We start from the raw sequence: 15,005 nt of genomic DNA on the forward strand, positions 1-15,005 counted from the left end.
AACAAATATCTCGTTTTTTAACAGAAAAAAGACGACATCTGTTATTCATCCACAGGGAGTGTTTTTTGTGGGAATTCATACAAATGATGAGTTATGAGAATATACAGTCGTGTCTTAATGGAAAATATTTGACTGTTTCCTGAAGGACAAATGTTCTTTTGGCCCACCTGCCTCCACAGAAAGGTCAGGCTCAGCTACAGAACAGTGCTGTATATACAACTGACTCTCAATATCTCACTTCTGAACACTAACGGATTAAACTGTCGAATCCGTCATCTTCCGACCATTGTACAGTGTGTAGTATTACAACAATGATGTTTTCAAACATCAGCTCTGCGTCCGTGTTGACCACCCCCTCCTGTTTTGAGTCACTTGTTGAGTGTCTTTACTAAACAGACGCCAAAAGTCTCACGCAATAAAGACAGCCACGCACTCACCGACAGAAAGAGCATGCAGTACATCCCGAAGGACGAGTGGCCGGAGTAGAACGACAATCTGAGGAGCAAAAACAGCAACAGAACACAGGTCGTTTACAAAAGTTAGTGATCTTCTTTTATTGGTTTTCAATAAATATGATAATGACGTGACGAAGAGTAAAGCTCAGAATGAGACCCACTTATCGGTTTATTGTCCACCTGCAATTTGATCTATATAATATATTTTAAAATAATTATATATTTATGATGGAACCAATTGATCCCAACAGGGCGTTTTTTTGTGATCCCACCCGTGCATAACCATTTAGAATAATTATTTCCACACTGAGAAAGTCTGAACAAACTAAATATGATTAACATTAGGTGGTCAATTGAATAATTGAGGCCTGTTCTTAAATGTGACACTAGAGACAATACCCAAAAGATTTTTGGGTATTGACTGACTTTAAGACATCACTTGTGATGAACATTTGTCATTGTTTTTGACATTTTATGAACTTACTGAACATAAAAATAATTTTCTGATGTAGATCATATCCAAGCCGGTTGACAGTGACATTAAGTTCATAAAATAAAAACTAACTTAACAACTTAACAATAATTAATAATAATAATAATAAAAATAATGTCCTTGTACTACAAGGCGTTTTTAACTGGTTATGAAACAGTCCCAATTTAATACTGATGCCTCTATATGACCTACATAGACAAACAAGACTATCAGCAAGAAGATTGGCTTTTTATATATAGATATTCTTAATGGCTGTCAGACAAAACGAGGTGGTGGAATCACTACCAGAATCAATGAAAAATATAAAAATAAAAAAGTTCCATGTAGCTCCTTTAATGAATTAAGCAAAAATACAGAACGTTTCCTGGTTCCAGCTCCTCAAATGTGAAGATTTGCTGCTTTTACGTGGTTTATAGAATTGTTTTAGACAAACCAAGCTACTTTAAGACACCAGCTCGTGTTCTCAACCTCTATCTTTACAGTCTAAAGATAAAACTGTTAAACAGATATGCATGTCGACATGATAAATATATAGCAAAATATTATGTACGTCTGTTTAAGTCACTGAGTGAAACTTTATTGATAATAAAGATGTAATAAGACAGTAATAGAGGCAGAGAGTTGAGTACCTGGATTCTGTCACATTGCGGGGGATGCCGGTACAGTTGATCTGCAGCATGTATCCTGTACAGCTGACCGGAGCGCACACAGCTAAGAAGTTTGGACGGGGACGACCTATAGTGAATTTCGCCAGGTCGGTCAGTGATTGGCTGACGGCTCCTCCGAACAGGAAGGTGCCCACCACCTTATAAAGGGCCGACAGGTACTGGTTGAACTGGGAGTTGGAGTGCAGACGCTTTGTGTGCACAAGGTAGGCCTCCCCTGTGGTGATCTGCGGAGTGGACAGAAGAGAGAAAAGGGTTTATTTTCATTGCTGTGTAACAACACTGCTCAGACGAAGAGGATGTTGGGACTCACAATGACGATGGAGCAGATGATGGTGACGGCAGCCATGCCTCCGTGAGAGATGGTGTCTCTCCTGTAGGGATAGCTGATGCTCTTATCGTCGCAGTAGATTCCTCGTTGGTACGGGCTGAACATCAGCGTCAGGATGGCCGAGGGCAGAGCCGCTGGAGGGACGAGAGACATCAATTTGTCCTCTGTATCATGAGCACAAAATCCACTCTACTGCTAAAGACAGTGTGAAAGTAAACTAATACAGTGAACTGATCAAACCCTAATGGTGAACACATGGAAAAGTAAATTATTATTACCTCCACCTAAGCTGTACAGTCACTACGTTTGTTTTTTTAATCTTACAAAACATTGATACTAAATACTGTTCGAGTAAGTTATGGGATGCACAGCAAATGAAAATGTATTCAAATACCGTATTCTACAGAAATCTGCATCAGACACTAATAACCTGTTTCACCAAATTAAAAATGTGTTAGTTTATTGATGTACTGCAAAAAAGAGCTGCTGATTGTCTTATTGCTGATGTTTTTTTGTTGTTATTCACCCTTTTATGCTCAGTCTATTTCTCTTCTCATCCAAGACGTGAACAGCTGCTCTCTGTCTGTGCTGCTGCATGCTCCAATAAAAAGCCAAAAAGCCCCCAAAAAATAAATAAAACAACCAGCACATTTCGCCAGTGCTTAATTCATGCATAACAAAAGATAAACATCGCCTACCGATATTGGCGAATACCATGTTATTTGCAGATAGGCCGATATCAGTGCAATAAGCAGGACCACAAATATAATAATATACTGCAGATAATTATAGGAAAACAACAAGAAAACAGCACGAAAGAACAAGCATAACCACACCAAAAAAAAACCAAACTTGAGTTACTTAAAATGAGACACTGAAGTAGTAATACTGTAGTCTTTGGGAGCCGCACTGTACTAAGAGCTGAAGGTCCATCCTGAGAGCAGCTTCGACCCTTCAGCTGCACGTTGACAACTGAACCGCAACACAATGAGGTGCAGCTCAGGAAACAGCTAAGAACACACAGATGGACTAATCTTTTGGCTTTCGGTCAGAAGGCCCAAGTCTGCCAAGTATATGAATTTGTCATCGGTAGAGCTCAGTGGCAACAACTTCACCTAACGGGTCACAGTCACTCTCTACGGAGAGACCACCTGTCGCCATGGAAACACGCGGGACAGGACAGCTATGACCTTTGACGGCGGGGGCACCGCTCACACAGAGAAGGGCCTGGGAGCTGAGGATTGAACGAGGACACACTCTCACATAGAAAGGTGTGCACCACAAAAAATGCATGTATTTATCGTTTCCATGTGTACGCTGACAGAAAGCTTGGTTTAACAGTTTCTCTGCAAGAGCAAACAAAAGACTCAGAGTTCAGGCGGCGGCTGAAGCACATAAACCTGAGCAGGGACAATGGTCCGATTTACAGGGCTGATGTCGTGAACCCTCTAGACTACAACTAGAACAAATTTCCTGTTTTCAAGAAGTCCTCACTGAACTGCTGAAGCTAGTAAAAGCGTGTAATGGATGTATTTATGTGAATGTGTCAGGCAGAACTAACTTAAACCACACAAAGACACACAAACAGAAATGAAAACATGTTCTATAGACGGTAATTTTGGTGTGTACAAATGTGGAGTCCACTGGTCAAGAGTGTGAATTAAGTCTGAGGTCATACACACTGTGGCAACCTGTCTGCTGTGAACATTCAAAGCCAGTGTTGTTGTTTCTGCTTTTTACTAGAAACAAGAATACAACACCTTAACTATTAAATACATTTGCTGTGGTGAACGCAGGCAAAAGAAGAAGTTTAAAAATGGAAATGTGGAAAGGAAGCAAGAGCTCAGAACTGGTAGAAACCAAAAAAACTTCCTTGCACATGTACAGTAGCCATAGTTATTATGTATATGGTTATGACTGACAATGGGATCAAGACAATGTAGCCATCCCAAATGCACAGATGTTTTCTTTAACTCCATTTTATGTAAATATGTAAAGGATAACAAAAACAATAATTATTTTGGCCACTTGGGGGCAGTTGTGAACACAACACTGAGATATCATCTCTATTTAAGTTGATATGGCAAACTTATTAGCAAACTGTTACTCATTTACACATCCACCAGTTAGAGAGCAACATAAGAATTAATTTGGAGCTGTGTGTGTCTACCTGATGAATGAGAGTCCAATATTCACTCTCTTTTGGCTCAGTTTTTGGTCTCTACCAACTCCTGAGGGAAATGTCCTGGCTCTTTAGCTGCTAAATGCTCCCCTATGTTCATGAGTTATTGGTTCTCACTCATCGCTCTCACAGCGGCTTGACAAAAAAACAGCACATTTGCGGGCCGGACAGCTGAACAATGAGCTGAAACTCACTGTAAAAAAAAAAAAGCTACGTAAAGCTGAGAGACGCTTCAAATTTAGGTTCTATCTAGGTTAATCACCCCAAGCAACTTTTCACATGATCACATTTAATACATTAATACTATAAAAATATTGATTATAGCCTAACCACTTTAACCCTCCCAGAATCCAGTGTTTGTGTATGTTGCTCTGTATGTGAAGAGTGCTCTCTCTCTCCATTATTTTCTATAAGCAACATCTGCACAGTCTGTGTGTGTTGTACTGAAAGTTTTACAGTTGTCTGTTAGTGTGCAGACTCTTGCATAAAAGGTTGCTTTGTTTTAATTTATCAAAACTAACTAACTATCAGTCTGTCGCCCACTAGTTTATGTAACTACACACTGCCTGAGGAACACACTCACACACACAGGCCGCAATGCCTAATCTAAAATTTGTTCCATTTCCTGAACAAGTGCCACTAATGATCTTTGATGACAAGCAGTTTCCTCATTAAAGAGAATTTATTTTCATGCAAAGGAAGCTTTCCCTTCGCTCTGCACATCTCAGGGTTCATTATTCCAGCAGGTCAAGCGTGCTCTCAGCTTCTCTTTGAAGTAAGGCCCAACCATTGTTTATTCTGCAGGGTGCAAGGATAACATTTAGATAAGAGACTGCTTGTTTGACACAAGTCTCTGGTGGCTACACACTGCTAGGCTTGGAGATGTGAGTGGACGGAGTTGGGCAATGGCTTTTTGGAACCCACTCACACACACACACACACACACACACACACACACACACACACACACACACACACACACACACACACACACACACACACACACACACACACACACACACACACACACACACACACACACACACACACACACACACACACACACACACACACACACACACACACACACACACACACACACACACACACACACACACACACACACACACACACACACAGCTAAGCTTATTTAACAACAGAATCAGTGAGGAAGTCAATTCCCCTTCGTATCAAACATGCTCCAACAGCCTCTGGCAGCCAAGTCCATGGAGAGTTTCTATGATCTGAGTGGGACTGACTGTTTTTATCTGCTTTATTATTTCAGAAGGCCTGGTATGTTTTTATAGGCCTGTACTGGTGGGGTGGCCTTTAGGCTGGGTTGAGCTGGGGAAGAGAGGTTCATTCCCCAAATTCACCCCCCGAAAAAAAAGAAATTCCAGTCCAAAGTCCACGAGAAGAACTTGTTTGTGTACACGCTTTAGCAACATGTTTTGTGATAGGAGTACACAAAAGAAGGGTTTCCCATGTCAAAATGCATTAGTGGGAAATAACAGAGTAGGTGTTTACTCTGTGACTCGATGGTAAATATGTTTATTTGCTTTCTTAGCGAATATTAGATCAATAAGGTCGATACCACTCTTATGTTTGTATGTGAAGTACAGAGCTGGGGTCAGGACATGGTTAGCCTAGCTTAGCACAAAGACTGGAGGCAGGGGAAAACAGCTGGACCGTCCAAAGTGGACGATAATACACCGAGCTAACAATGGCAATTTCTTTTATATGGCGTTACATGTTTTAATTATTTCAGTTTATAACAGTTTATCCATCTTCCCACAACTTTATTTTCACTCCATTTACTGTATATTATTACTGTGTGTGTGTGTGTGTGTGTGTGTGTGTGTGTGTGTGTGTGTATATATGGATGGCTGAACCCTGAGACAATTAGCCTAGCTTAGCATCAAGACTGCAAACAGCTTTAACCTGTTCTTGGTGAACAACCAGGACCAGTGACATTCCCGAGTCATGTCGTCACGGTGAAGTTGCCAGGCAACACTGCAGTTGTGCTTTTATTTTATTTTATTTTATTTTTTACCTTTACTGTTTCTGTTCAGAAGAAAACAAGCTACAACCACTATAACTGAGAGCTTTAGAGAAGTGCTGGTACTTATGCTAAGCTAGGCTAACTGGCTCCCAGCTCTAGCTCTGCAACAACAACAAAAAGGCACTTACATAAAAGTCACATTTATCCCTGACTAAGTATTTCTAAACTATTCTCCCAAGTTCAGTTTTGAGGTACTTATACCTAACTCGAGTAATTTAGTTTAGGCTAACAGCTGTCAGTTACTTTTTGCTTTGCAGGTTGGAGATTTTACTCGAAAGATTTAGGCGAAATAAGTCTTATGTCCTCATAATGTCAACTCAAACTCTGCAGCTTAGTAACAAAATGCAGTTTTAGAGAACATGTGCAAGACTTTAACGTCTTTCCTTTCTTTCCTTTCTCATGACCTGCTTCCTTCCTTCCTTCTTCCCTCCTTAAATCCTCTCACCATCAGTGCTTTCACTTTCACATGCAGTACATTTTACTGCCCATTGTACTAAGTACAACTTTGATTGTTACTTTTATTGCAGTAAATCAGTACAAGTGAACAGCCTGTATCATCCTACTCTGACATTTCACATGTAGCTGTTGAGTTTCTTTTCACTTTCCCAGTACAGAAACACACACACACACAGTTTCTGCTGAGTTTTTGTCCTCAGTAACAAAACGTCCACAGGAAAGATAAAAAAGGAAGAAGGGAAAGTATTGTTTTACGCTTTCACAATCTCCCCTGGCAAGAGCGGACCCCCGATTCCACTTTGAGAAAATAAACATGATGGAATTTGGGATCATGAAACAAGTACAACTTCCCCTCGACCTCTGACCCAGCGGAAAAGTGGGAAGTGTTCCTGTTATTCAGCCCTCAAGACGAGTGGCCGAGGTCCATGCATAGCTGAGACATTGATAGGAAACAGAAACAGGTAACAGTGTTGTATGAACATTTGTTTGAGCTCTGCATGTAAAATCTCAACAGACGACTGTGAGGTTTGTGGATCTGCTTGGTGACCTCGCAGTTTGTTAGCAGATAGAGATTCACACTGAGGTGCCCAGAAGACTAATATTTAACTTCTGAAGATCCCTCTTTGGTTTATTTTGGCTGAATCTTTGGTGTTAGGCGCTCATTGTTATCACTTCATCATTTCTGGAGGGATTAATCCAGGAAAACTATTGTATGAAAGAAAGTGCATCATTTCCTGTGAGGCCGGGTTTTTTTTCTTCCTGGGAAAGTCCTTCACGACACCAGGTGATAAAAAGCTTTTTCTTGGTAAATTGCTGCTTTGGAGTAACAAAACTGTTTTGTATGAAAAAAGGTTGAGCGTCACTACTTTAAACACTAATGGTACATATTCTTTGTGTTGGATTGTATCCCAGAACGACTGAATTGTCTTACCAAGGAGGAGATGTTTTTGATTTATCTGTCTGGTTTTTTGTTAAGCTTTATACCTTGTGTGTCAAATATATTTAGAGCCAGGTTTTAGTGAAATTGTTGGTGTGAATCCAGATTCTTCAACATTGTGAGTCATTTTCCAAAAGATCTGTCTCTCATTAAAATACCCCACTTGAATAATAAAGAATCTGGCATGTGTCCCGCCACGATTATCTTTCACTTTGTGTTGAATGCCAAACACTTTATTACATTATTAACGTACATTTAAAAAGGATTGTGTGATTGTGTTTGGTGGACATATGTTCTCTCTGAAGACTTCCTAGTCTTGCATTATGTTTAAGCAGTCTGTAATTCAAGCAATTAATCCTGCAGACCTCTGAAGCTCACATCTTACTGAAGTAACAGTGAGAAAACTGACCCTGCCCTTTAAAGACAAAAAACAGAAATAATTCTTCCTCTCACATGAAACCGCAACAGTACTGAAAAGACCTTCTGATACAACCGAGGACAACACATTTAACCACACACACACACACACACACACACACACACACACACACACACACACACACACACACACACACACACACACACACACACACACACACACACACACACACACACACACAGTATCTATTCTGCCAAATAGGTGTCAATGTCAAGTGGGAAGTGTTGACTTCTGCTCCCTGACATTCCTGTGTGAAAATGAAAGATGGATGCTAAAGAGTGTGTGTGTGTGTGTGTGTGTGTGTGTGTGTGTGTGTGTGTGTGTGTGAGCGCACGTGCGTCAGTGAAACAGTTCAGATGTCAGAAATGTAGAAATGGCACATAAATAAAATCCAAAGAGACAAACAACAACAGCTGTTGTCAGCCGCCTCTGCAGCTCCGTTACAAAACTCCTCTGACATTTCTCAAACACTTTAAATCAAATTCTTAGTCTTGTAATGACTTGTTGGAGTGTAACCGTTTTTATAACTACACGAGCAACAAACACTTTCATTTTCTCGCTGCTGATTCTCACATGAATGAAATATGTGTTTCCATATCATTCAATACATCTAAAGCTGAAATTAGTTGATTAAGTCATTTTTAAGCAAGAAGGTTGCATAAATTCTCTGGTTTCAGCTTCTTAAATATAAGCATTTTCTGCTTAAAGTGAATATATCTGGGTTTGCTTTGACATTATAAGAAGTCAATTTGGACTCTGGGAACTTGTGATGGGAATTTTGCTATTTCCAAATGATTCAATTTTACAGAATCATTGGTAGATTGATCGATGCCGCCCTGTATACACAGTAACATCGATATTTTACAACACATGCAACAAAATTGACCAATCACTTTTCATCCAACAGTTGGTTTATACATACCACAGCTCTTATCCTTCTTTCATTAATCAATTCTTCCCCCGTTGATTTACACAGGTTCACAATAACAGCCAACATACTTTTGGTTATTGTCAAAACATTCATTAGAATCCAGAGAATAAAAAAACAATATTAGTTGAAAAGACTTTTCATATTATTATATATTATTATTAAAGTCCTGAAACTTTGAAGTGGGGACAGTGAGGGCATTATAGTTTGTCGTTCAAACTCACAAAATATTTGCTGATCCGTTCAGATCATCTGACTGACATGCGAATGACCGGCATTTGCAAGTTTTAGAGGTTGTTGACCTGCACCTCCCTTATTCCTGAATGCCAACAGCTAACAGGAGTTTGGCTCCTGACACCAAAGCTGCACATTATATGGATCCTTTCTTCCTGCTAGACAGGTATAGACCAGATAACGAATGCTACAAATAAAAGTGAAATTATGAAATTATACCTGAACTGAAATAAAAAGCAGAAACCAGAGTCAGTACAGCGATCTTCAGTGACCTCTATTGAAAAGTGCAGCACCAGCTGTGCCCGGTCTTGTTGACAGGCAGCCGGAAAGGCTATAGCTCTTCAGTGTCTCATAACGTACAAACACCATTAAAGCTGAGACAAACAGCATTAAAACAGTGTCGAAGCTGAAAGCATTCAGATGGATTTGTTCAGCTTTGTGAGGTAAACACTGGGAACAGATGTTTTTTTTCTAAACAGAATAGCGATGGTGAAAAGAATAGTTTGACATGTTGGGAAATACACCAATAACACAAACAGCTGTCAGTTGAATATGAAACTACAGTCAGGAGAGGGTTAAGTTAGCTTAGCTTAGCATAAACAAGGAGGCAAAAATGTCTTACCGGCATCTCTAAAGCTCACTAATTAACACCGTAGTTGGTGAACACATCTCTTTTGTTCAATCCAGACTTAAAGCAAAGTGTAAAAACTTTGTGCTGTTACGGTGGGTTATGGGTCAGACTATTTCTAGGCCAGAGAGTCCAGCTAGCTGTGTTCTCCAGCTCATGACCCCTCGACAAAGCCGAAGGTGTTTGTTTATAAGAATTAAAACGAAACATAATGTGTCAATAAATGAACTTTTTTGTGAGCTGAGCTGATTTTGTTACTTTCAGCCAGAGCCAGGTTAGCTGTTTCCCCCCTGCTTCCAGTCTTTATACCAAGCTAAGCTAACTGGCTGTAACCTCTTTAGTGTACAGATATCAGAGTGGTATCGATCTTCTCATTTAACTTTCGCCAGCGATAGCAAATAAAGCTTATTTAATGTCAGACTATTCCTTTAAATCAGTATCGCATGAACTTGTAAACTGTTATTGCCTTTGAAAGTGAAACAAAGACATGACCAGAGCAGCCTGTTCAGATACAAGTTAATCTTTACCATCTTTATTGAGATGTGAAATGTGACTGACATTGTAACAACAGACTGGGTGGCATCGGCCTGTGTCAAAGTGAGATACTGTGTGCAGTGGTAACAAATAATGGCAGGATGGAGGTTTGACTGCAGAGGGGAAGAGGGAGAAATAAAACACTGAGCAGTATCACAGATCAGTTACAATCTGGATACTCAGCACATTCCTACACACACACACACACACACACACACACACACACACACACACACACACACACACACACACACACACACACACACACACACACACACACACACACACACACACACACACACACACACACACACACACACACACCTTTCTAAATGAGGGGGGGATCAAACCTGATGATAGTTTACCCTCCACACAGACACACACATACACAGATCTCAGCAGACTCGAGATGAAGAAGCAGAGTGAAGATGCAGTGATAGTTTGCACAGCCAGATAGGCGTGTTATAGTAAACCTGGTTATGAAAACAAAATACAAAGGCAGGCGAAGCAACCAGCAAATGACACCAGAGCTGTGAAATAAAACAATATGAAAAGGACAATATTGTAGTATATAAAGTATATTCCAGGGCTTTTTTTCACCAATAAATCAATTGATTGCTTTATTAATTTTTTGAACAGAATTTGCAAATATTAGATGGTTTTAGCTTCTCAAAGGTCTTATAAATAATAGTAAACTGAATAACTTGGGGTTTTGGACTGTAGATAAAGAAAAAGGAGTACAACATCTTCACTTTGGGCTCTGAAACTCTGAGCTTTTTACTATTTTCTGATGTTTTGTTGTTTTTACCTCTCAAATACGCGACATTTGTGCTTAAAAATTGACTTTAACAATTAAATCATCAAAACAGTTGCCATTTCATTGTCTTTTGATCAACTAATTGATTGATGGACTACTTGTTGCAGCTTTTGGTCATCACATTCACATCACAAATCATCTTTAAAGTGTTTCCTTTATAATGGTCCCTACATTATATTGTTATATTATACAAACTAAGGTAGATATAAACATACCACAATATTTGAATTAAGTGCTGATTTTCATTTGCAAAAAGTTTCGCAATTGAATTCACAGGAAATTATGAAATAAAATCATTACTGTGACTGGCGATGTTATCTCATCTCCCAACTATGACCAAACATATATGAAATGATTCATAGCACAAATCTTAAAACTAAAACATTCACTTTTTTAGGCCGATGACTAACTTACACGTCTGACTGATTAGAAAAAAAAAAAAATGATGCATGATACACCCTGATGATACATACATGGACCTCGAGCTTAGTCAGCAAAAGAATGTGATTTCACAAGTGTAATGTTAGATAATTAGTCCCTTCTGCATTCAACCAGAAAGAAAGACTCAAGATGTCCTTGGCTTTTTTTAAAATTATATTAGCTAAATCAATATGTCCAAGAAATCCTTAACATTTCATCTGCAGAAAGGTTTTTACCTAGGTTTTTCTTTCATTGAGTTTGTCCCTAGAAAACAGTGGCGGACGAAGTATTCAGATCCTCTACTTAAACCTACTGATGCCTCTATGACCTACATAATCACAACATCAGTGAGAAGATTGTCTATTTTTACATAGTTTTTCTTAATGCCTGCTGCCAGGATCAACACATAATGAAAGTTCCTTATTGCTGCTTTAAGTAGAAGTATTAATACCACACTGTAAAAATACTTTGTTACAAGTTTAAGTCCTGCATTGAAAATGTTACTTGCAAGATTTTATTGTTTTAGTAGGTTGAGCTAATTTTTAACTATTTTATATAGGACTGCATCTAATGATGATTTTCATGACGGATTAATCTGTTTATTACCGTTTTCTCCATTAAACAGTTAAATGTTTTCTTTGTAAAGTTTCAGAAAATAGTGAGAAATTATGTCAGAATTAAACAGAGCCAAAAGTGACTCCATCACAAAAGGTTGTTTTGTCCAACTAATAGTCCAAACCCCTTAAAACAGTATGAAAATAATTAAAAGGAAAACAGCTAATCCTCACATCTGTGAAGCTGGAACCACTTAATGTTCATAATAAAGCACAATAATAACCCCAACCCTATTTTACAACTCATCATATGTTTTGTGTGTAAGAATTCTAATTTATAAAGTAACTTAAGGTGTCAAATAATCGTAGTGAAGTAAAAATAAAGTACAATATTCCCCTCTGATTAGATTAGATTAGAAGTATAAAGTAGCATGAAAAGTATCATTTAAGAAATTTCAAACTTATACTTGAGTAAATGTACTGAGTTACATTCCACAACTGCCTAAAGATTAAGACTCTTCTACACAAAATGGACATGCAGGGCGTTGACAGTGGACTCAGGTGTGAACACACATTTTGAGTGTAGAGGGGGGGTTTGAACAGCAGAATGGTCATTATCATTCCTCTCCGTCAGGTAGCAGATGGGTCCACAACTGGATGCACACTCACACAAAAGTTGCAACCTTTAATGTTTCTTGCTCCCTTTACAGAGTTTCCACCTCAGGCGAGTTCTAGTTTAGCCCCATATATCACCCTGAGAAACAGCTACAGAAAATAAACTCTTTGAGGAATGAACATCCCCGATTCCTCCCTTCTTTCATCGCCATCCTCATGGTGACAGAAAATGTGAGCAGACATGACACAAACAGCTGGAAGATGTCAGTTCTCTTAATGGCTTTTTGTCGTACATGGAGTCCAGAGCAAGTCGCAACAAGCCGCTTTGTTCCTTGTACATTATTCACAACAACAGAGACCACTCTCATCACACATACAAAGACAAACACATGCATGCACGCACGCACGCGCCACACACACACACACACACACACACACACACACACACACACACACACACACACACACACACACACACACACACACACACACACACACACACACACACACCTGGTCTCCAGTTTCCAAAACAGGATTTTAACTGTCACAAAAAAAGAGATTCATTGACAATGATCTTTGCTCTTCCTCCTAACCCAGTGTTCAGAAAAAGAAAAAGGGGCCACAGGGTGCAGGGTGCATTCACAGAGTCTGGAAATTATTCATCAAAGAAACAAAAGAGACAGCTTGAGATTGAGCTTCATGGTTACTTCCAAACAATGTATTTAAATAGTTTGTCTCAGCAAATCAGCACTTTAAAAGCCAGATAGTGAGATAAGATAGGATGTATCTTGTGTTAACCCAAATGATTTCCTAAAGAAGAATCACTCCAGTGACAGCAAGAGATCAACAAAAGTCTCTGCAGGACTCTTACTCACTGCTGAGAAAGAGTCTGGCCTGTTTGGACAAGATAGAGACCAATGATGACTTGCATTGTTTCATTCTATTGCTGTGAGTGTAAAATCACTGCAATTAATGTGTCAATATGTATATCCTGTCTTTTTAAAACAGGTGTCAGTAACTTCTAATCTTGAGCATGAAGCAACAAGTAGATTATCTGTGATAGATCAATAAATCATGTGTGCGTTGGGCAATCCCATGCGTCACTTTGCAAACCTCTCAATAAAAGCAGGTTTCTTTAAATGATTTTTAGAGTCATATTTCTTATTTAGACGCACCAAAAAGTTAACGCACAACAGATGAGCTTTACAGCCTGAAAACAAGCACATTTTCAGCCATATTGTCAGGAGGAGGGTTAGAACAAGGGTAGACACTCACCAACAGTGACACAAAGAACATCCACCACGATCAGAATCAGCTTCTTTCCTTGCTCTGTCATGTTTCCTCCGATATCGCTTCACTTTCATGAATAAATAACGTTTAAAAGCAGAGGGGTTGTAATCAAAGAAACGCCCAGAGTTACTATGGAAAAGTTACTATCAGGATAAGTCGACCTGCTCGTTCTTCCGGCTCCACTCCTGTGTACCTGCCTGTCTTTCTGTCTGTCTGCCTGTATGCCTGCCTGTCTGTCTGTACACTGCACTGTTTCAGGTGAGCTGCAGAGGACGCGTAACGCTGCGTCCTGTGTGTCCTGCCTTTTTACGCATGGGGGGTGGGGGAGAGTCTTTCCGCATGTAAACAGCGCTCACAAAGGATTACGTTTTTCCCGAAAACCTCCCTCTGGACTGAGGGAAAATCCGCACTTCCTCTTTACTTTCCCTTTCTCTGCTTCGCCCTCTTGGATTTGGATAATCACATCCAAGCTGTGAGTGAACCACGTGGTTAACTCTTTGCGTAAAGGCACGGAAGAAGGAGAGTTGTTTTACGCACATCACTCGGGTGCAAGGCTGTCAGAAAGAGGCATGAGTGGAAAAACATTCACTCACTGCCACCAAAAATTAAACTTTGCCATTAGTAAAAGATATTTTGTGGCAGTGAGTGAGTGTGCAGGATTCACCGTTTTAGTTTCAATTAAGGCAGGGCACAACCTACAACTACCTCAGATAGCATGATAATATTTTCACAGTAGCCTCAAACTGATTTATATTCATATTATGGAAGACTATTTCTGCCAACAAAACATAAAAAAAAAACCAAAACAGAACAGAACAAGTTAGGAATAATAAAAGCGAGATCAAGTCAAAGTCAAAAGTTTCTAAAAGTGTGTTTTAAAAAGTTACATTTTTGGCCATTTAATGATTCTGACTTTGTATCTCACAGTTGTGACTCAGAAGTCAAAATGTAGACATAAAAAGTCT

At 39.4% G+C, this 15,005-nt stretch overlaps 1 protein-coding gene across 1 annotated transcript in view; it reads right to left on the minus strand.

Annotated features, from left to right (window-relative positions):
• The window catches only part of plpp2a (phospholipid phosphatase 2a), an 18,298-nt gene extending 3,805 nt beyond the window's left edge, over nt 1–14,493 (minus strand). Inside the window, exons 1-4 of the mRNA XM_051382929.1 lie at nt 14,026–14,493; nt 1,927–2,078; nt 1,578–1,840; nt 438–495 (exon numbers count right to left, since the gene is read on the minus strand). Coding sequence (XP_051238889.1) covers nt 438–495; nt 1,578–1,840; nt 1,927–2,078; nt 14,026–14,086 — 534 coding nt within the window. The 5' untranslated portion in view covers nt 14,087–14,493. The remainder of the gene's footprint in view (nt 1–437; nt 496–1,577; nt 1,841–1,926; nt 2,079–14,025) is intronic.
• Between the last annotated feature and the right edge of the window lie 512 nt (nt 14,494–15,005).

Source organism: Dicentrarchus labrax, unplaced genomic scaffold (assembly GCF_905237075.1).
Source record: "Dicentrarchus labrax unplaced genomic scaffold, dlabrax2021, whole genome shotgun sequence".
Lineage (NCBI taxonomy): Eukaryota > Metazoa > Chordata > Actinopteri > Moronidae > Dicentrarchus > Dicentrarchus labrax.